General features: G+C 38.1%; 1 protein-coding gene across 3 annotated transcripts in view; it reads left to right on the forward strand.

Moving 5' to 3' along the window:
• Positions 1–21,070, forward strand: part of GCSAML (germinal center associated signaling and motility like) — a 50,401-nt gene extending 29,331 nt beyond the window's left edge. For 2 of the 3 annotated variants that reach the window (XM_031660415.1, XM_021932249.2), the window contains exons 2-5: positions 2,221–2,280; positions 9,403–9,452; positions 11,746–11,774; positions 19,032–21,070. In XM_031660415.1, the coding sequence (XP_031516275.1) occupies positions 9,410–9,452; positions 11,746–11,774; positions 19,032–19,271 (312 nt within the window). In that variant the 5' untranslated portion in view covers positions 2,221–2,280; positions 9,403–9,409 and the 3' untranslated portion in view covers positions 19,272–21,070. Of the gene's footprint in view, positions 1–2,220; positions 2,281–9,402; positions 9,453–11,745; positions 11,775–17,361; positions 17,908–19,031 lie in introns of those variants that run through there. The other variant, XM_021932247.2, reaches the window with a different exon arrangement.
• Positions 21,071–22,214: the final 1,144 nt, after the last annotated feature.

Consider the following 22,214-nt stretch of genomic DNA (forward strand, 5'->3'; position numbering starts at 1 on the left):
GTTTGGTAAATTGTGTATGCAGCTGTGTAAGCTGGAATTTTTTATTATTGATGGTATTCATGTGTCAGTTTTTTATTTCATTTTTTCCAAGATATTATTCATTTTAAGCCATCATGTTTATTATAAAGAATTCTTCATCATGTTTGTTGTATGTCTGTAATACTTATTCTGAACTTTCTGTTTTCATTATATTTTTGTCTCCATTCCTTATTTCTTTTTGCTATCTTACTGATATTATTCTAAGATATAGTTCCCTATCATATTTATTTTTACCCACAACTTTCTTGTTTCCTTTTTCTTCTCCCAACTTCTTAAGATAAATGCTTACTTTGTCATTATTAGTCATTTATGTTTTCTTATGAATGTATTTTAGCAAGCTATTTTCTTCACACTTCACTTTATCCTTCAAATAGTCTTGTGTAGCTTGCATTATTATTTTATTCTGTGTTTTTAGAAAGTTCCTTTATGATTCCCTGTTTAACGTAAGGATTGTTTAGAATATTACTTATACCTAGACATGTACACTTTTGGTTATAGCTTCTTGGGTTTTAATTTTACTGCTTGATAGTTGGAGAAATCGTGTGCAAATTGCTGATTTTGGGGGATGTTTATTAAGACTTTCTTTGTGGAGTTATGAAGTCATAAGTCAACATCCAACATTTAGAAAGTTTAAAAATAAGAAGAAAAAACCCAGAAGGTATAAAAAATTACTCATAATCTTAATTATTTGGCCAAGATACTTTTGAAGCTTAGTAAAATACCTATTTTTAAAAACAATGGAGTATCAGTTGATTTATTAATTCGGTCAACAAATTTTTGTACATCACCTGTGGCCTGATATTATCTGAATTCCTCTGGATTAAGAAAAACACTTTTTACTTTATTCACAGTAGAATTTAGTATCCAGTTATGTTCAATAATATTAATGATGTGGAATTCCAATTAGGTCCGTACTGATGCTAAGTACTTTCCTGTCTGTCTTGTTTTCAACTTTAAAACACAAACATCCTTTAGATGTATAAGTCAATGAATCATTAATAACCCCAAGGACAATTATTTTACCAAATTCTTTCTTTATTGACCAGTTTAGGAAGATGGAATCATGAGAAAACTGAACTCCAGGAAAAGGGGGAAAAAAGGAGACACTTAAATTACTTTTTACCTGATCTACAATCTGCACTTTTAAATAAACATTACATCCAGATTTGACTGTGATTGAGACTATTATACAAAATCTCTACATCAGCAACTGATTCTATAAAAAGCCCCCTCCTCTGTAAATTGATATTCCTTTATGTTTAACAAATATATTCTTTGCTTAGTAGCCTTGTGTGTTGATATCTAGCAATGTTTCTTGAACGTATACATATGAGCTCTATTCAGGGAAGGCACTTTCTCAGCGTTGGTTCGAAATGCCTTCCCTGAATCCTGCTGGTAAGCAGAGGTGAGGCTCTTACATGCAAAGCTACCTAGAAGCAAAAGGATAGACCAGCGCTCCAGAGGTGATAACAGAGGAAAAGAAAACCGTGAAAGAAATGCTGTGTTTGGACAACTGGTGGAGTAGAAAGTTTGATTAACCAAGTCACAAACACAAGCAGCTAACTATTGTGTTAACCATGCAAATCACCTGATTTCTCTAACTTCATCATTTAGTGTTTGCCTGATTATCATAAAGATGATGATAACTGATGGCAAAACACCAAGAGTAATGTGAAAAAATCAGCTTTCCTGAATGTATGTAAAGATCCCAGTGTCTTATCTGCACATGAATGGCCACATGCAGCAGGGCCCTGAGAAGCTTGCTGTGGTTCAGCGGGCCAAGACTGACAGTCCTCATAGTCCACAAAGGTGTGTACAAGCAGCTCAGCTTGCCTCAGGTTGTTGCAGAAGTGGCGCCTCCCTGTTGTTAAGGTCTTTCTAGCTTCTTGGGAGCTCTCACCTCTTCTGGAGATTCAGGAAGTTTGCATGTCGGGTCACAATAAATCCAAAGACTGAGAGAATCAAAAGTCAGACTATGGGCATTTTGTCCCATCAGAGGCCTGGTTTCTGTGGTTAAGTTCTGAAATGCATTCTATCTGGGACTGCTTATTGATTTTGAAGGAAAGGGAAGTTTGTCAAAAAGAAAAGGCAGGTTTGGTTTTAATGGTACAGAAAGAGAAGAAGGTGAAAAATGTGGAGGGCAGTAACAATCTCTCTTTTTTCTTATGTGTTTCCATATAGTTGCCTGGGAGAGAATCAAAAGAAGCCCAGGAAAGGAAACCCAGATGAGGAAAGAAAACGGTAAGAACAGAGCATATCAGAGTCTTTTTTTTTTTTTTTTTCTCTGAGATTACTTCCAGTGTCTGTGCTCCACTCGAACTAACACCTCTCAGGGCCACTGTAACAGAGTTCTTTGGTGATTACCCGCATGACCTGGCAGCAGGTTAGACACTGACTCTGTCTAAATAAGAAAGACAGGGTGTTAGCCACATGTTTTGTTTCTATTGATTATATAATGCGAGCGTAGAAACATAAAGATAGAATAAAGGATGTCTGGTTTTGGTTGGTTATATGCAGTGGCCGTATTTCCCACCTTTTCCTCACAAGTAGCCAGAATAATGTTTGGAAAACATGTCTCATTATGCCTTTTCCTTGCCTGAGACCATTCAATGGTTCTTCACTGCATTCAGAATAAAATGCAAACTCTTCACCAGGGCCTACAATTCTATCAGGATTGGATTCTGCATCTCTCCCATGTGGTTCCTCACCCTCTACCTTCACTCACTATCTTATATGCTTTCTCCTTTTGTTTGATGTTCTTCAAGCCACCAAACTCAGCCTCACTTTAGGGCGTTTCTACAAGCTGGTCTTTTACTTCACAATTAAAATAAATTTCCATATTTGCACTTGGACTGATTGGTAATGTCTCCTCTTGGAGATGCTGGCCCTCATGCCCTTCTCTGAAAGATTATGGAGGAACTTTGCTTCGGCACCCCATGGTTTTATGGCACTAGAAACTACCTGTATTTGTTGTGGCCTTTATCTCAACTTGTAGCTCTATATGTTGTTTGAGCTGTTTATAGTCCACTTCCTTCATAGACCATACGCACTTTAAAGTCACATCTGTTTCACTTGCTAGTGTATATCTGTTGCTCAACCCTCACAAGACACTCAATGGAAAAAAGATAAAAAATAGAGTGGAAAAATGGTAGATATCTAGATGTTGATATCTTGCCTCAGCTTAGATGAACAGAAACACCCTGCCTTGTTGGTTAACCATAGGCTTTTCATATTTTTGCACTAAGCTCTTTTTTAATCATTTCATCTCAGTGTCTTGGTTTCTGTCTCTGAGATGGCTTCTTCTTCTCTTCCATGGTATGAAGGGGCAGAGGATTGAGGAGATGAGCCAGGTATCTGTTGGTGATGTGAAATGATGTTTGCAGGCATCAGCCCCCTCCTAAATGTTTGAATAACACTTTCCTGCCAAAGGAGAGAGTTGGCTTCATGAGTCAGCACTCAGGGACAGTGGAGTTGGCTATGCCTATCTTGTGACCCTGTCTCATGCTCTCTCCACTCCCCCTACTCCCCTTATGGTTTGTAGCTAGAGAGGAGATAGCAATGATTTAGTGATGTTATTGAACCAAGGTTCTTTTATCAGCTGCTGTGAATCAGTTCTGTATAGCGTCTTTTAAAGTAGACTTTTAGGCATAAACTAGTCATTTAAACTAGGCTTTTGTTTCATCATGTCTAAGGTGAGATCTGCACTAGATGTCATTCTCTAGTATTTTTCTGTTAAAGGAACTGAAGTGTTAACATTTTCAAATACCAGCAAGTCTTTATTACAAGCAGCCAATAACTAAATGTAGATAAATTAAATGTCGTTAGGGTTTTCTCATGCAAGAAAATTTTAGGAGCACGACTCATGGAATTTTCACTAGTCAGCATGGTGAGGAAAATCTGAACCATTTTACCATTCTAGTCAATTGCAGTCAAATATGTGTTTCACGCGGGCTGAGAAGTGAGTTTCCTTTTTGGCTAATTTCACAGGATGATGTCTATTGAATAAAGTTGGATCTTCTATATCTTCCTGAGTCAATTTTGATTATTAGATTCTTACCAGAATATTATTCAGTAAAACATATTTACAGAAAGGACAGTATGAGCTCTTTCAAGTCACTTAACTTTTGAAGTGTAGGTTTATAGAGGTATAGTACAGTAAAATTCACCCTTATATATACAATTTGATAAGTTTAGGAAAAACATACACAGTCATGTAATCACCACAGTCAAGATACAGAATATTTCTACCACCCCTCCCTTTCCCTTCAACCCCTGGCAACCACTGATCTGATTTCTGTTTTGCATTTTTTTCCAGGATGTCATAGTATCATTGCTTTTATCTTTATTGCATTCTTATTTTTGCTTTCCTTAGTTTTTTAAATTATTGCTATTCTAATTGTTTTGAATTCAAAACTTAAAAATTTTGTTCTCAATTTTTTTTGTTTAGGAATGGAAGCATATATGAATATAAACTTTCCCTCTAAATAATATTTTACCTGTATCCTATGTGTAATTAAAGGAAATACTATTATTATCTAATATTTTGTAACTTTTAATTTATTCTTGGACCTGAGTAGTTTTTAAATTTCAAATATTGTTTTATAGTCTTAAATATAATTTAAATTTTATTTCATTGTTACCAGTATCTGTGTGGCCTGTGTTATTTCTGCTTTATGGATTTTATTAAGGTTTTCTTTGTCCTATATGTTAACTTTGAGACAAATTACTTACATTCTGTAAATTTTGGGTTCTTCATATGCAAAATAGCATTAAAATACTACAATTTTAGCTTGTGTTTATGGAAAAAGAAATCACGGCCTATTTCATCAGCATGATGGCTGTCTGGCACCAACACTCAATACATACTAGCTGGTATCTGTGCACATCATTATGTACCTAGATTTTGAAAATCTATTATGTAATCTTTTGTTCAAAGATTATAATTTTGGAATTTGTCTGCTAGAGAAACATTATTGTGTATTTCAGATATTCACTGTCATTATTTTTCCTACTTGTTATCAGCTGAGAGAAATTAATCTACTGGTTTATTTAAGTTACCTTTCATGTTTTCTTTTTCTTTCTTTCATATGGATTCTAAATAGTTTCGTGTGTAGCAATTCATGACGGTATCAGGTGTTTGTTGGTTTTAATCTCTATCATGCCATCTCCTGTCCAGCTCGTTTTCTGAAATGACAGTCTTGCTAAAGTCTTCATCTTCCGGAGCGTGAGAAGGTCCCTGTGACGGGAGATCAAAGACACCAGGGGACATTGCAGGCAGCTTCCTCTCGGATAGGGAGGATAGAGGGACGTCCTGTTTCATTAGTATGGCCTAGTCCAGTTCCCACATATCAGTCTGTATTCATTTACCAAGGCTCTCAAGCAAAGTACCATAGACTGGGTGGCTTAAAGAACCAAAATTTTCTTTCTCACAATTACAGAGACTGGAAGTCTGAGATCAACGTGTTGGCAGAGGTGGGCTGTTTTGTGAAGTCTGTCTTTGGCTTGTCAATGACTGTCTTTTCCCCGAGTCTTCGAATGGTCTTCCCTCTGTGTTATGACTGTGTTTAAATTTTCTGTTCTGACAAAGACACCAGTCATACTGAAACAGGGCCCAATCTTATGACCTCATTTTAATGTAATTACCTCTGTTAAGATCCTATCTCCAAATACAGTCACATTCTGAGGTTCTGGGAATTAGGACTTCAACATGTGGATTTTAAGGGGACACAATTTAGTTCATGAGAGATGTCAAGAAAATCTAAGAGGATTCCTAGAAATCCAGGAATTCCTGCCACTGTCTGGAAGTTTCCAGTGGCCACAGCATGCAGAATTGTTCCACTGTATTTAAGACAGAGTGGACAACCAGTAGGTGCTGATAATCCACAGCCTGGACTTAGACAGGTTTGGATTTTGTGGCTAGAGCCTCAGAATGACACATAACCGAGTGGCCGAATTCTTCATTCACCAACTGCTTTGTTACATAACTTCGCATTTTACAAAGTCCAAATGTGGTTGTGCAGTAATGTTTGCTTTATTTCTTTCCTAAAGTCCTCATAGGTTTTAGATTATCTCAGTACTAAGACATATGACAATACGTTTTCTTTCCTTGGAGAGTAATACAGTTCTTGGATCGTATCTTTCTCCTCACAACTTAGTGAGTGTAATTCCGCTCTGTGGCTGTGGAGCTGGGCCACCTTAAGCGGCTTTCCTGATGACTTGGTTTTACATACGTTTTCCCCATGAAAATTCAAAAACTCATTATTTGTTCCCTACTCCCACCCCCTAATAATGTATTATTTTCTTTTATACATATGTCTTTATTTTAAATTTTTTTCTCATCTTTCTTGAGCTGATTGAAAAACAAAAATTGTACATATTGAAGGTATACAATATGATGTTTTGATGTGTATATATGGTGAAGTGATTACCACTATAAAGTACATTAACTACTTAATATATTTATTATCTCACACAGTTACCATTGTTTTTGTGTGTGATGAGAATGCTTGAGATCCACTTTCTTAGCGAATTTCAAGCACATGTTGTCACTGGCTGTAGTCACCATATCTCAGTGTTCCGTGCCATTTGTTTTTTCCCCCTGTGAAGTCAGTTTTCAGATTTAAGTATTTATTTTATGACTTTTCTCTTGTTATACTTTTGTTTCATTTGTTTAGATCTTTTTTTTTTTTTTTTGAGACCGAGTCTCGCTGTTGTCGCTGGCGCTGGAGTGCAATGGCGCAATCTCGGCTCACTGCAACCTCTGCCTCCTGGGTTCTAGCACTTCTCCCGCCTCAGCCTCCCAAGTACCTGAGACTACAGGTGCACACCATCATGCCTGGATAATATACAGCTTTTTTGTACAGACAGGGTTTTTGCCATGTTGCCCAGTCTGGTCTCAAACTTCTGGGCTCAAGTGATCCACCTGCCTTGGCCTCCCAAAGTGCTGGGAATACAGGCATGAGCCACCATACCTGGCCTATTTTTAAAAGTGATATAGCTAGCATACTTGTACATATTTGGGTGGTACATGTGATATTTTGATAAATGTATACAATGTGTAATGATTAAATCAGAGTACTTGTGATATCCATCTACTCAAACACCAATCTTTTCTTTGTCTTGGGAACATTACAATAATTCTAGCCATTTTGAAATGTACAATAAATTATTGTTAACTATAATTTTCCTCACCATGCTATCAGATACTAGGACTTATTTGTTCTAGCTAACTATATTTTTGTACCCATTAGCTAACTTCTCTTGATTCTTTCCTCTCCCATTAATGTTGTTTTAATTTAACATAAAAATGTTATTCTCTACAATTGTTTTCCTGGTTTAGGCCAGTCCATTTTCCTTCTCTATTTATTATTGTTAATTATTATTCACAATAATTATTAGTAATTATTCCAATAATTGTTCCTTCTCCATTTATTATTGTTAATAACTATTAACAGTAATAAACAGATATTATTTTTCTGCTTCTAAATATTGTTTCTGCTTTTTTTGTTTTGCTTTTGTTATGCAGTTCATCTTTGTAACTTTGTGCTTAGTATTCTGAATGAAAGTAGATCATTTGTGAGATAAAATTGTGTGTATGTGTGTGTGTTTAAGGAGGGTGCAGAAGAGAACCAAGCTATGGCTGTGACTGAACCAAACTGAGGGCAGCTCACCCGGTGCTGTAAAGCCAAAAACATCCACACTGAGGGTTGCAGCAGGACCAAGGATACATCTATTTGCAGGTCACCAAGCAAGGAGAATCGGTCCCTCAGGCTTAAGACCTGTCCTCTTCAATGGCTGACAATCAAGGGTTTTAAAAGGCGGGGGTAAATTTCCGGAAAGCGGAATTTACAGGCAAAATTGTAAATCAGTACATAGAGATTATAGTTGGTTTGGCCTAAAAAGTTGAGATACCTTGAAGCTGAGGGGGAAGGGTGCCTTATGGGTCATAGGTGGAATGAAAGATTCTTTGATTTGCTATTGTTTAAGGAAGCAAACTTTGTCTAAAAATGTGGAGTCAAGAGAAAGGAATGCTAAGGTCTGGCTTCTGGTCATGACTTTCTCAGGCTCCTCAGGAAGAAATGTAGACAAAGCCTGGCAGTGGGAGTTCAGTCCTCAGCGCCCCCGCGCCTGAGGTCTGTGTGCCAGAGGATGCGTGTGGTGGAGGTCCAGGTTTCCTCCTGCTGATCAGGCTGCTCATTTACTTCTCAGGGCTGGCCGGGTGCTGGAATTTCCCTTGAAGAAACTCATGACTTTCCTTTATTTCCTTGCTTGTGGGTGCCCAACAGACTTCCAAGAGGGGTCTCTGCTCTGTTGCAAAATCCAGGCGGTGATTGTGGCATGTCGTTTTAGAATACTTCCTCACAAAATATTCTTCCCTCAGCCCAGGCACATCTCTATACTGTGTAACTGGCTGTCCTTGAGGCGGGCAGCTCATTACGAGTTATATCCTTTTTTCATATTTCCCCTTAAATTTAGGAGTCTGACCGACAGATAAATAAAAGGTGATATGCTGGCAACCCCATCTCCTCACTACCACCTTTGAATCCTCTTTAGTGTGTAAATTGTGTCCCTTTAAAAATAATCTCTATTTCTTTCATCACTGGCCCACATTTATTATTTTTATTTTATTCTATTTTATTTGGAGATGGAGTCTTGCTCTGTCACCAGGCTGGAGTGCAGTGGCACGATCTTGGCTCACTGCAACCTCCATCTCCCTGGTTCAAGCAATTCCCCTGCCTCAGCCTCCTGAGTAGTTGGGACTACAGCCACATGCCACTGTGCCCAGCTAATTTTTTTTTTTTCGTATTTTAGTAGAAACGGGTCTCACCATGTTGGCCAGGATGGTCTCGATCTCCTGACCTCATGATCTGCCTTCCTTGGCCTCTCAAAGTGCTGGGATATAGGCATGAGCCATTGCACCTGGCCACCACACTTTTTAATGTCTATTACCGTAAAGTTTTAGTTAGAATTTGTAAGACCCTCTCATTTACCTTTAAGGATTTATACACCCTCATCAAGAATAGCAGAAAAGTAAATTTCAAAACTTTCAATTTTCTCTCTTGAGTTGTCCTAAATTTCATTATATTATACGTATGTTTTCCATGCATGCGATAATATATCTGATAAGCTAATAATTCCCTTAGCTTCTTGCTGTATGGAGCTTTGTTTTCCACTTTTCATTGTTTATGTAGATTTTTGTGGTTTTTCAAAAAAGGCTGGAGTAAGCAGCCTTTTAATTGTATTTAATATTTGCATGGAAAGTCTAACAATGGCCTTAGGTTAAGGGCAACCAAATGCTTTGAAAGGCATTTTCAGCTTGGGAGAACCTGGAGTATCTCATGTTAACGATCTCTTTCCTTGTAGGCAGGAAATGACTACATTTGAAAGAAAACTTCAAGATCAAGATAAGAAAAGTAAGTCATGGCTGTATAATATTTTTCATAGTAGGGAAGTGCAAATTTAAGCATCCAATTAGCAGACACTCTTGAGCCTATTGTAATAACAGATTGCAGAAGAGGCTGCTTGGAGTTCTTACTCTTTCATAAAATTGATCACATCATTCTTGATATTAAAGTGATATTTGTATATTATTTTTTGAGAGACATTTAAGAAACGCCTGTGGAAAGAAGTTAACCAAAATTCTACTGATTTTAATTTGTATATTGGTGTTCTAAATTAGGACCTCTGAATATTAGCAGGTGATAAAAAGTGTGTTTTTTTTTTTTTTTTGAGATGGAGTCACACCCTGTCACCCAGGCTGGAGTGCAGTGTCGTGATCTCGGCTCACTGTAAGCCCCCGCCTTCTGGGTTCAAGCGATTCTCCAGCCTCAGGCTCCTGAGTAGCTGGGATTACAGGCAGACACCACCACACCCAGCTAATCTTTGTATTTTTAGTAGAGATGGGGTTTCAGCATGTTGGCCAGGCTGGTCTCAAACTCCTGACTTCATGATCCACCTACTTTGGCCTCCCAAAGTACTGGGATTACAGGCGTGAGCCACCACTCCTGGCCCCTAAAAAGTGTATTATTTTGTTCTTAAGAAGTTGAAAGAAGTTGGTGGTGCACTCCTGTAGTCCCAGCTACTTGGAAGGCTAAAGTAGAAGGATTCCTTGAGGCCAGAAATTAGAGTTCAGCCTGAGCAATGTAGCAAGAGCCTGTCTTTAAAAAAAAAAAAAAAAAAAAAGAATTTGCTCTGTTTGCCATAGTATCTAGGTATAGTAATAATGTAATTACTCGAAATCCACAGTTATGAATAACAGGGCTCAGCCCCTGTGGACAAGTATATCTAAAGGAAACTCTGTTTATTTTTACCCCCAACTTTATTGAGGTATAACTGACAAATAAAAATTGCCTATATTCAAGGTGTGCAATGCGATGATTTGATATATGTATACACTGTGTAATGATTACTACACCAAATTAATATATCCATCACTATACATAGCTACCATCCTGTATGAATGTGGGGACATAAGGGCACTTGAGATCTATTCCCTTACCAAATTTCAAATAAAGAATACTATGTTGCTAACAAACAAACAATGGGGAAAGGATTTCCTATTCAATCCGTGGTGCTGGGTTAACTGGCTAGCCATATGGAGAAGATAGAAACTGGACCCCTTCCTTACGCCATATACAAAAATTAACTCAAGATGGATTAAAGACCCAAATGTAAAACCCAAAACTATAAAAACCCTGTAAAACAACCTAGGCAATACCATTCAGAGCATAGGAATGAGCAAATATTTCATGATGAAAACATCAAAAACAATTGTAAGAAAAGCAGAAATGGACAAATGGGATCTAATTAAACTAAAATATTTCTGCACAGCAAAAATAACTAACAAGAGTGAACAGACAACTGGTCACAGTGACTCATGCCTGTAATCCCAGCACCTTGGGAGGCCGAGGTGGGCAGATCATGAGGTCAGGAGATTGAGACCATCCTGGCTAACATGGTGAAACCCCCTCTCTACTGAAAATGCAAAAATTAGCTGAGCGTGGTGGCTTGTGCCTGTAGTCCCAGCTACTTGGGAGGCTGAGGCAGGAGAATCGCTTGAACCCAGGAGGTGGAGGTTGTGGTGAGCCGAGATAGCATCATTGCACTCCAGTCTGGGCGACAGAGTTAGACTCTGTCTCAAAAAAAAAAAAAAAAAAAAAATTAGTAGTGGATTTCAGATTCACACATATGTAAATTGCTTCACCATTCACAGATGGAATCAACATGAATCTGCATATTTGTATGTAACTTGAAATCGTTACTTGTGTTATTTCTGTACCTACCTCTATAGTGAGTGTTCATTTTAAAGAATTGTATAATTTTCCTGTAATATTTACATAAAATTTATATCTTAAATTTGCAGCTATAATCATTCTTTCTTTATGCTTATTATATTGCATTGACAGCACATTTATGAACATTTTATTACCAAATTTTGAAATCCATTTTATTCAGTACATTAATGTGCTTTATTTACAGAAAGAACATACTATTGATGGTGTCTCAGAACACATGTTCTTTCTTGATTTTGTCACTCAGCCTTGAGAACTTCAATTATAAGACGGGGTAATGTCAGATGTTTCGATAATAGGCCTCTGCAGTTTTATTATTTCTACACTCTGTTTTTTTCACCTTTTCCTTCGATCTGTGATGCTGCAAAAGTCTCACAATGCTTTCCTTTCTTTCTTTCTTTTGTTAATATTCCAGGCAAAGAAGTTTCATCCATTTCTAATCAGGTAAGTAGAAAACAAAAAGCAAGACAAAAGAAAAACACAAACTTTTATTATGTTTGTCTGATAAATGTCAAAATACAGATGATTTATTCAAGAGTAGCATCTGTCTTCCTTCATTTGTAATTTCTAAATGTACTTTTAGAAATAGTTCATATTTTAAATAATTTATATGGCCATTGTAATGCAGAAATGAAAGGAAATAAAAAATCAAAAAGTATTTTAACTGATCTAGATGAGTAGCAAGTTCTTATTGTTTTGGCCTCAATTCTGCTGAAGTCTAATTTTATTTATTTATTTATTTTATTTATTTATTGAGACAGAGTCACACTTTGTCATCCAGGCTGGAGTGCAATGGCACAATCTTGGCCCACTTCAACCTCCGCCTCCTGGGTTCAAGTGATTCTGGTGCCTCAGCCTCCCAGGTAGCTGGCTTTACAGGTGTGCACCACCACACCTGGCTAATTTTTTATTTTTAGTAGAGACAGGGTTTCGCTGTGTTGGCCAGGCTAATCTTGAACTCCTGGCCTCAAGTGAATCCCCTAGCCTCTGCCCCACAAAGTGCAGGGGTAACAGGCATGAGTCACTGTGTCCAGCCTATTATTTTAATTTTCAAAGTTATTATGACAAAAACAGATGAAATTAAGTAAATTTATACTTATAAACTGACCACCATAAAATATTAATTATTTTTAGCTTTCCACATTCCCTTTCAAACCTTATATCAACAGGCCCCGATGTGTGATGTTCCACTCCCTGTGCCCATGTGTTCTCATTGTTCAGCTCCCACTTATGAGTGGGAACATGCAGTGTTTGGTTTTCTGTTCCTGTGTTAGTTTGCTGAGAATGATGGTTTCCAGCTTCATCCATGTCCCTCCAAAGACCATAAACTTATTCTTTTTATGGCTGCATAGTATTCCATGGTATGTTTATGGTACATTTTCTTTATCCAGTCTAACATTGATGGGCATTTGTGTTGGTTCCAAGTCTTTGCTATTGTGAATAGGGCTGCAATAAAAATACATGTGCATATGTCTTTATAGTAGAACAATTTATAATCCTTTGGGTATATACCCAGTAATGGGATCGCTAGGTCAAGTGGTATTTCTAGTTCTAGATCCTTAAGGAATTGCCACACTGTCTTCTACAATTTACACTCCCACCAACAGTGTTAAAACATTCCTATTTCTCCACATCCTCTCCAGCATCTGTTGTTTCCTGATTTTTAATGATCACCATTCTAACTGGCATGAGATGGTATCTCATTGTGGTTTTGATTTGCATTTCTCTAATGACCAGTGATAATTAGCTTTTTTTCATATGTTTCTTTGGCTGCATAAATGTCTTCTTTTGAGAAGTGTCTGTTCATATCCTTCACCTACTTTTTGATGGTGTTGTTTTTTTCTTGTGAATTTGTTTAAGTTCTTTGTAGATTCTGGATGTTAGCACTTTGTTAGACAGATAGATTGCAACAATTTTCTGCCATTCTGTAGATTGCCTGTTCACTCTGATGATAGTTTATTTTGCCATGCAGAAGCCCTTTAGTTTAATTTGATCCCATTTGTCAATTTTGGCTTTTGTTGCAATTGCTTTTGGTGTTTTAGTCATGAAGTCTTTGCCCATGCCTATGTCCTGAATGGTATTGCCCAAGTTTTCTTCTAGGATTTTTATAGTTTTAGGTCTTATGTTTAAATCTTTAATCAAACTTGAGTTAATTTTTGTATAAGGTGTAAGGAAGGGGTCCAGTTTCAGTTTTCTGCATATGGCTAGCCAGTTTTCCTAACACCATTTATTAAATAGTGAATCATTTTCCCATTGCTTCTTTTTGTCAGGTTTGTCAAAGATCAGATGGTTATAGCTGTGTGGTGGTATTTCTGAGGCCTCTGTTCTGTTCCATTGGTCTATATATCTGTTTTGGTAGCAGTACCATGCTGTTTTGGTTACTGTAGCCTTGTAGTATAGTTTGAAGCAAGGTAGCATGATGCTTCCAGCTTTGTTCTTTTTGCTTAGGATTGTCTTGGCTATATGTGCACTTTTTTGGTTCCTTATGAAATTTAAAGAAGCTTTTTTCTAATTATGTGAAGAAAGTCAATGGTAGCTTGATGGGAATAGCATTGAATCTATAAATTACTTTGGGCAGTATGGCCATTTTCACAATATTGATTCTTCCTATCCATGAGCATGGAGTGTTTTTCCATTTGTTAGTGTCCTCTCTTATTTCCTTGAGCAGTGGTTTTTAGTTCTCCTTGAAGAGATCCTTCACGTCCCTTGTAAGTTGTATTCCTAGGTATTTTATTCTTTTTGTAGCAATTGTGAATGAGAGTCCACTCCTGATTTGGCTCTCTGTTTGTCTATTATTGGTGTAGAGGAATGCTTGTGAATTTTGCACATTGATTTTGTATTCTGAGACTTTGCTGAAGTTGCTTATCAGCTTAAGGAGTTTTTGGACTGAGACTATGGCATTTTCTAAATATACAATCATGTCATCTGCAAACAGAGACAATTTGACTTTTTCTCTTCCTATTTGAATATGCTTTATTTCTTTCTCTTGCCTGTTTGCCCTGGTCAGAACTCCCAATACTATGTTGAATAGGAGTAGAGAGAGAGGGCATACTTTTCTTGTGCTGGTTTTCCAAGGGAATGCTTCCAACTTTTGCCCATTCAGTATGATGTTGACTGTGGGTGTGCCATAAATAGCTCTTATTATTTTGAGATAGCTTTGATCAGTACCTAGTTTACTGAGTGCTCTTAGCATCAAGGGGTGTTAAATTTTATCGAAGGTCTTTTCTGCATCTATTGAGATATTCATATGGTTTTTGTCATTGATTCTTTTTATGTAATGGATTACATTTGTTGATTTGTGTATGTTGAACCAGGCTTGCATCCTAGGGATGGAGCCGACTTGATCATGGTGGATAAGCTTTTTAATGTGCTGCTGGGTTTGGTTTTCCAGTATTTTATTGAGGATGTTCGCATTGATGTTCATCAGGGATATTGGCCTGAAATTTTCTATGTTTGTTTTGTCTCTGGCAAGTTTTCATATCAGGATGATGCTGGCCTCATAAAGTGAGTTAGGGAGGAGTCCCTATTTTTCTATTGTTTGGAATAGTTTGGGAAGGAATGGTACCAGCTCCTCTTTGTACCTCTGGTAGAATTCAGCTGTGAATCTATCTAGTTCTGGGCTTTCTTGGTTGGTAGGCTAATTAATTACTGCTTCAATTTCAGAACTTGTTATTGGTCCATTCAGAGATTCAACTTCTTCCTGGTTTAGTCTTGGAAGGTGTATGTGTCCAGAAATTTATCCATTTCTTCTAGATTTTCTAGTTTGTTTGTGTAAAAGTGTTTATAGTATTCTCTAATTGTAGTTTGTATTTCTGTGGGATCAGTGGTAACCTCCCCTCTATTATTTTTTTAGGGTGTCTATTTGATTATTCTGTCTTTCTTCATTATTATTCTGGCTAGTGGACTATCTATTTTGTTAATCTTTTCAAAAAATCAGCTCCTGGATTCATTGATGTTTTGAAGGGTTTTTCACATCTCTATCTCCTTCAGTTCTGCTCTGATCTTAGTTATTTCTTGTCTTCTGCTAGCTTTTGAATTTGTTTGCTGTTGCTTCTCTAGTTGTTTTAATTGTGATGTTAGGGTGTTGATTTTAGATTTGTCCCGCTTTCTCCTGTTTGCATTTAGTGCTATAAATTTCCCTCTAAACACTGCTTTAGCTGTGTCGCAGAGATTCTGGTATGCTATGTCTTTGTTCTCATTGGTTTCAAAGAACATCTTTATTTCTGCCTTCATTTTGTTTACCATTATGTAATGGCCTTCTTTGTCTCTTTTGATCTTTGTTGGTTTAAAGTCTGTTTTATCAGATTGCAACTCCTGCTCTTTTTTGCTTCCCATTTGCTTGGTACATCTTCCTCCATCCCTTTATTTTGAGTGTATGTGTGTCTCTGCATGTGAGATGGGTCTCCTGAATACAGCACACCAATGGATCTTGACTCTTTATCTAATTTGCCAGTCTGTGTCTTTTAAATGGGGCATTTAGCCCATTTACATTTAAGGTTAATATTTGTTAAATGTAAATTTAACAAATATTATTATGTGTGAATTTGATTTAAGGTTAATATTTGTTAAATGTAAATGTAAGGTTAACCTTTAAGGTTAATATTTGTTAAATGTAAATTTAATAAATTTACTTTTATTAAAAATTAAATTTACATTTAATTTATATTATTTATATTAAATTACATTAATAAATTATAATTTATATTATTTATATTAATTTACATTAATACATTTACATTTATTACAAATTAAATGTAAATTTAACAAATATTGTTATGTGTGAATTTGATCCTGTCATTATGATGCTAACTGGTCATTTTGCTCATTGGTTGAGTGGTTTCTTCATAGTGTCGATGGACTTTACATTTTGATTTGTTTTGTTTTTGCAGTGGGTGGTATTGGTTTTTCCTTTGTACATGTAGTGCTTCCTTCAGAACGTCTTGTAAGGCAGGCCTCGTGGTGACAAAATCCCTCAGTATTTCCTTCTCTGTAAAGAATTTTATTTCTCCTTCACTTATGAAGCTTAGTTTAGCTAGATATGAAATTCTCGGTTGAAAATTCTTGTCTTTAAGAATGTTGAATATTGGCCCCCACTCTCTTCTGGCTGTAGGGTTTCTGCAGAGAGATCTGCCATTAGTGTGATGGGCTTCCCTTTGAGGGTAACCCAACCTTTCTCTCTGGTTGTCCTTAACATTTTTTCCTTCATTTCAACCTTGGTGAATCTGACGATTATGTGTCTTGGGGTTGCTCTTCTCAAGGAATATCTTTGTGATGTTCTCTGTATTTCCTGAATTAGGATGTTGGCCTGTCTTGCTAGGTTGGGGAAATTCTCCTGGATAATATCCTGAAGTGTGTTTTCCAACTTGGTTCCATTCTCCCCGTCACTTTCAGGTACACCAATCAAATGTAGGTTTGGTCTTTGTTCACATAGTCTCATATTTCTTGGAGGCTTTGTTTGTTCCTTTTCATTCTTTTTTCTCTAACCTTGTCTTCATGCTTTATTTCATTAAGTTGATCTTCTATGTCTGATATCTTTTTTTCTGCCTGATCAATTTGGCTATTGATACTTGTGTGTGCTTCACGAACTTCTCGTGCTGTGTTTTTCAGCTCCATCAGGTCATTTATGTTCTTCTCTAATCTGGTTATTCTAGTTAGCAATTCCTGTAACCTTTTTTCAAGGCTTTTGCTTCCTTGCATTGGGTTAGAACATGCTCCTTTAGATCAGAGGAGTTTATTACCCACCTTCTGAAGCCTACCTCTGTCAATTTGACAAACTCATTTTCCATCCAGTTTTGTTCCCTTGCTGGCAAGGAGTTGTGATCCTTCGGAGGAGAAGAGTCACTCTGGTATTTGGAATTTTCAGCCTTTTTGAGTTGCTTTTTCTTCATCTTTGTGGATTTATCTACCTTTGGTCTTTGCTCTTGGTGACCTTTGTATGGAATTTTTGCATGGTTGTCCTTTTTGTTGATGTTGATGCTATTGCTTTCTGTTTGTTAATTTTCCTTCTAACAGTCAGGTCCCTATTCTGCAGGTCTGCTGGAGTTTGCTAGGGGTCCACTCCAGATTCTTTTTGCCTGTGTATCACCAGTGGAGACTGCAGAACAGCAAAGATTGCTGCCTGCTCCTTCCTCTGGAAGCTTTGTCCCAGTGGGGCACCTGCCAGATGCCAGCTGGAGCTCTCCTGTATGAGGTGCCTGTCGATCCCTGTTGGGAGGTGTTTCCTTGTCAGGAGGCATGGGGGTCAGGGACCCCCTTGAGGAGGCAGTCTGTCCCTTAGCAGTGCTTGAGCACTGTGCTGGGAGATCTGCTGCTCTCTTCAGAGCCAACAGGAAGGAATATTTAAGTCTGCTGAAGCTGCGCTCATAGCCTTCTCTTCTGTAAGCCCCTGACTGGGGCCGCTGCCTTTCTTTCACAGATGCCCTGCACAGAGAGGAGAAATAGAGAGAGGCAGTCTGGCTACAGTGGCTTTGCAGTGTTGGTGTGGGCTCTGTCCAGCCCGAATTCCCCTGTGGCTTTGTTTACACTGTGAGGGGAAAACTGCCTACTCAAGCCTCAGTAATGGCGGATGCCCCTCCCCGCACCAAGCTCAAATGTCCCAGGTCGACTTCAGACTGCTGTGCTGGCAGCAAGAATTTCAAGCCAGTGGATCTTAGCTTGCTGGGCTCCATGGGGGTGGGACCCACTGAGCAAGACCACTTGGCTCCCTGGCTTCAGCCCCTTTTCCAGGGGAGTAAACCGTTCTTTCTCACTGGTGTTCCAGGCACCACTGGGGTACGAAAAAATCTCCTGCAGCTAGCTCAGTGTCTGCTCGAATGGCCAGTCAGTTTTGTGCTTGAAACCCAGTTTTATGCTTGAAACCCAGGGCCCATGTCATGTAGGCACCCAAAGGAATCTCCTGGTCTGTGGGTTGTGAAGACCATGGGAAAAGCGTAGTATCTGGGCTGGATAGCACTGTCCCTCAAGGTATGGTTCCTCATGACTTCTCTTGGCTAGAGGAGGGAGTTCCCTGATCCCTTGCACTTCCTGTGTGAGGTGACGCCCCACCCTGCTTCTGCTCACCCTCTGTGGGCTATACCCACGTCTAAACAGTCCCACTGAGATGAACTGGGTACCTCAGTTGGAAATGCAGAAATCATCCACCTTCTGTATTGGTCTTGCTGGGAGCTGCAGACCAGAGCTATTCCTATGCAGCTTTGTTCTTTTTGCTTAGGATTGTCTTGGCTAAACAGGCTCTTTTTTGGTTCCATATGGAATTTAAAGTAGTTTTTTTCTAGTTCTGTGAAGAAAGTCAATGGGAGCTTGATGGAAATAGCATTGAATCTGTAAATTACTTTGGGCAGTATTTCCGTTTTTATGATATTGATTCTTTCTATGCTTGAACATGGAATATTTTTCCATTTGTTTGTTTCCTCTGTTATTTCCTTGAGCAGTGGTTTTTAGTTCTCCTTGAAGAGGTCTTTCACTTCCTTTGTAAGCTGCATTCCTAGCTATTTTATTCTCTTTGTAGCAATTGTAAATGGGAGTTCACTCATGATTTGGCTCTCTGCTTGTCTATTATTGGTGTATAGGAATGCTTGGGTTTTGGATACCTTAGGTGTAAGAGCACCACTGGGTATATAAAGAAGAAGGGAAGGTAGTACACTGAGTTCAATTTATGAATGACCCTGGGTCCTTGATTTCTTTTCTCTTTGTGCTTGGCAGGAAAACGAGAATGGCAGTGGTTCTGAAGAAGTGTGCTACACTGTCATTAATCACATCCCCCATCGGAGATCTTCCCTGAGCTCCAATGATGATGGCTATGAGAACATTGACTCCCTCACAAGGAAAGTGAGAGAATTTAGAGAAAGGTCAGAGACAGAATATGCCCTTCTTAGGACTTCTGTTAGTAGGCCTTATTCCTGCACCCATGAGCATGATTACGAAGTTGTGCTTCCACACTAAAACCCTCAAGCCGCTTTATCACCTTGTAGCAATGAAGATGATGCAGAACAGCAGACTCTGGAGAAGTTCTTCACCCTGAGCAGTGCATGAAACATTCCTTTCTGGCTAAAGTTTAGAAATATTATCTTATTATATATCCTTAGGCAACTCTGAAATGTGGCATCTCTGTGGTTTAGGTGGAATCATAGAAATTGAAACAATGATCTAAAATATTCTATGTGTTTTTGCTTGCAAAGTTTGAGGACATGGAGGTGATAAAAAAACTTTCTTAGGACAATAATGTAAAATGAAAATAAATTCCTAATCCCCCTGACTAACTGAATGGACCACCTTCTGGGCCAAGGAGACCTCAGATGATCTTGAAAGACTGAATTCTGGCCATGATAGGAAGGGAGATGAGACACACCTTGTTATACCCCTTCCCTTTTGGAGTTTAGGCACAAGTGACCAGGATGAGTCATAAGACTGATGAAACAGACTGATTGTGGCAATAAGAGTCCCAATTCCTACCTGACTCTGGTGTAGATCACACGCTGTCTGAGGGATTCCATCTATGAGACTTTGTCTACATAACAAAGACCTTGGTTTCCACAACCCCTTTATTTTAGCTAAAGCATTCTTTTCTACTGACTTCTTAAGTCTTTAGACAAAGCTTAACTCTTTCAACCAATTGCCAATTAGAAAATATTTGAATCTACCTATGACCTGTAAGCTCTTTCCTGCTTCAAGATCTTGCCTCTTTAAGCTGAACCAATGTGCACTTTCCATGTATTGATTTGTGTCTTTGCTTGTAACTCCTGTCTCCCTAAAATGCATAAAACTAAACGGTAACCTGACCACCTCAGGCACACTTTCTCAGGACCTCCTGAGAGTGTACCCCAGGCCATGGTAACTCATATTGGCTCAGAATCAACCTCTTTAAATATTTTACAGAATTTGGCTTTTGGTTACCAATAAATCTCCACAAATAAATGTCCAAGAATCTTCAATTCCAACCCTGCTCACCAAAGTTCAAATGCCAACATCTCCCCATCCAATTACCTATTTCATTTTTGAGGTGTAATCTACTCAATAAACTGTATAAGACCAGTGACCAGACCCTTTGCTAACCTGATATTTACTTCAATTTTTCTTTTTCTGTGTACTGGAGATTTTTGCTTATAAACTTACAGTAATAGTTCAGAAATTAATAGTTTTTGACATTGGCTTTTCTGAGAAGAAAATTGAAAGTGTCACAAAATAAAAAAAAAAAGATGAAATGAATCATATATAATTGTCCATTTTTTCAATTTTCTAGCCAATAGAGAATTGAAGGATTCTGTTTAAAGATTAGTAAAAATTGAAAATAAACTTGTGCTTATACTTTGTGTGCAACACACTAGTTAATTTAACCTGTGACTAGTTATCTCTACTGAAGGTGGATGTATAGTTTCTGGTTTTAAAATTCAAGCAAACTGGAAAATAATCCATCTAATTATACTTTCTTTCCCAAGAAATTTTTAAATGATATGCCAGCTTCCTAATTTGGAGATAAAAGCCTTAATTGACAATGCATTTATGATATATATTTTTTGTATAGTTACAGTATACAAGTTGAATATCCCTTAGATAGATGCTTGAGAGCAGAAGTGTTTTGGATTTAAGATTTATTTTTGGATTTTGGAATATTTCCATACACACAATGAGGGAGTTGGAAGATGGGATTCAAGTCTAATCATAAAATTCACTGACAGACTGGATTAAGAAAATATGACACATACACACCATGGAATACTATGCAGCCATAAAAAAGGATGAGTTCGTGTCCTTTGTAGGGACATGGATGCAGCTGGAAACCATCATTCTCAGCAAACTATTGCAAGAACAGAAAACCAAATACTGCATGTTCTCACTCATAGGTGGGAATTGAACAATGAGATCACTTGGACACAGGAAGGAGAACATCACACACCGGGTCCTATTGTGGGGAGGGGGGAGGGGGAGGAATAGCATTAGGAGATATACCTAATGTAAATGATGAGTTAATGGGTGCAGCACACCAACATGGTACATGTATACATATGTAACAAACCTGCACGTTGTGCACATGTACCCTAGAACTTAAAGTATAATAATAATAATAAACAACTTATGTTTGATATACACCTTACCTAAATAGCCTGAAGGTAATTTTATATAATATTTTAAATAATTTTATGCCTGAAACAGAGTTTGTGTACATTGGACCATCAGAAAGCAAAAGTGTCACTATTTCAAGTCAGTGCTCAACAACTTTCAGATGTTAGGCTGGTGATACAGTTCATGCTGGTGATCCGAGTACTTTGGGAAGCCGAGACAGGTGGTTCTCTTGAGTCTGGGAGTTTGAGGCCAGCCTGCACAACACAGGGAGACCTCGTTTCTACAAATAATTAAAAAATTAGCCAGGCGTGGTGGCACACACCTGTACTCAGATAATTTCTCAAACAGAAATGGCCAAATGGGTGATTTTTTATCAATTCATGGGCTGTGGCCAGTGGTTTGGTGGATGGTGAGAGACTTGGAATGAATATGATTGGACAATTGGTGGCAAGGAGGTCTGCGAAAGAATTATGTGGACGGACCTGTCTTGACAGGCTAAAAACCTGAAGATATTGTGTTATATGAGTGCTCACCAAAGAGTGACGTCAGCAGAGAAACTTTAATAGTCAACAGTGTGTGGATACCAGTCAGCCTCTTTCCCCAGTCACCCAGTCATCACACAGTGGGCTCCCAAACGAGTGGCCATGGTGGCAGGGATGGAGATTTTGCATAATTTCCATTCTTCAAGGCTGACTGCGGTCACTGCTGATTGCCCAATCTGCCAGCAGCAGAGACAAACATTGGGCCCGTGATATGGCAGCATTCCACAGGGTGATGAGACAGCTGCCGGGCGGCAGGTTGATTACACTGCAACACTTCTGTCAT

This window comes from Papio anubis, chromosome 1, assembly GCF_008728515.1.
Source record: "Papio anubis isolate 15944 chromosome 1, Panubis1.0, whole genome shotgun sequence".
In the NCBI taxonomy this organism is placed as follows: domain Eukaryota; kingdom Metazoa; phylum Chordata; class Mammalia; order Primates; family Cercopithecidae; genus Papio; species Papio anubis.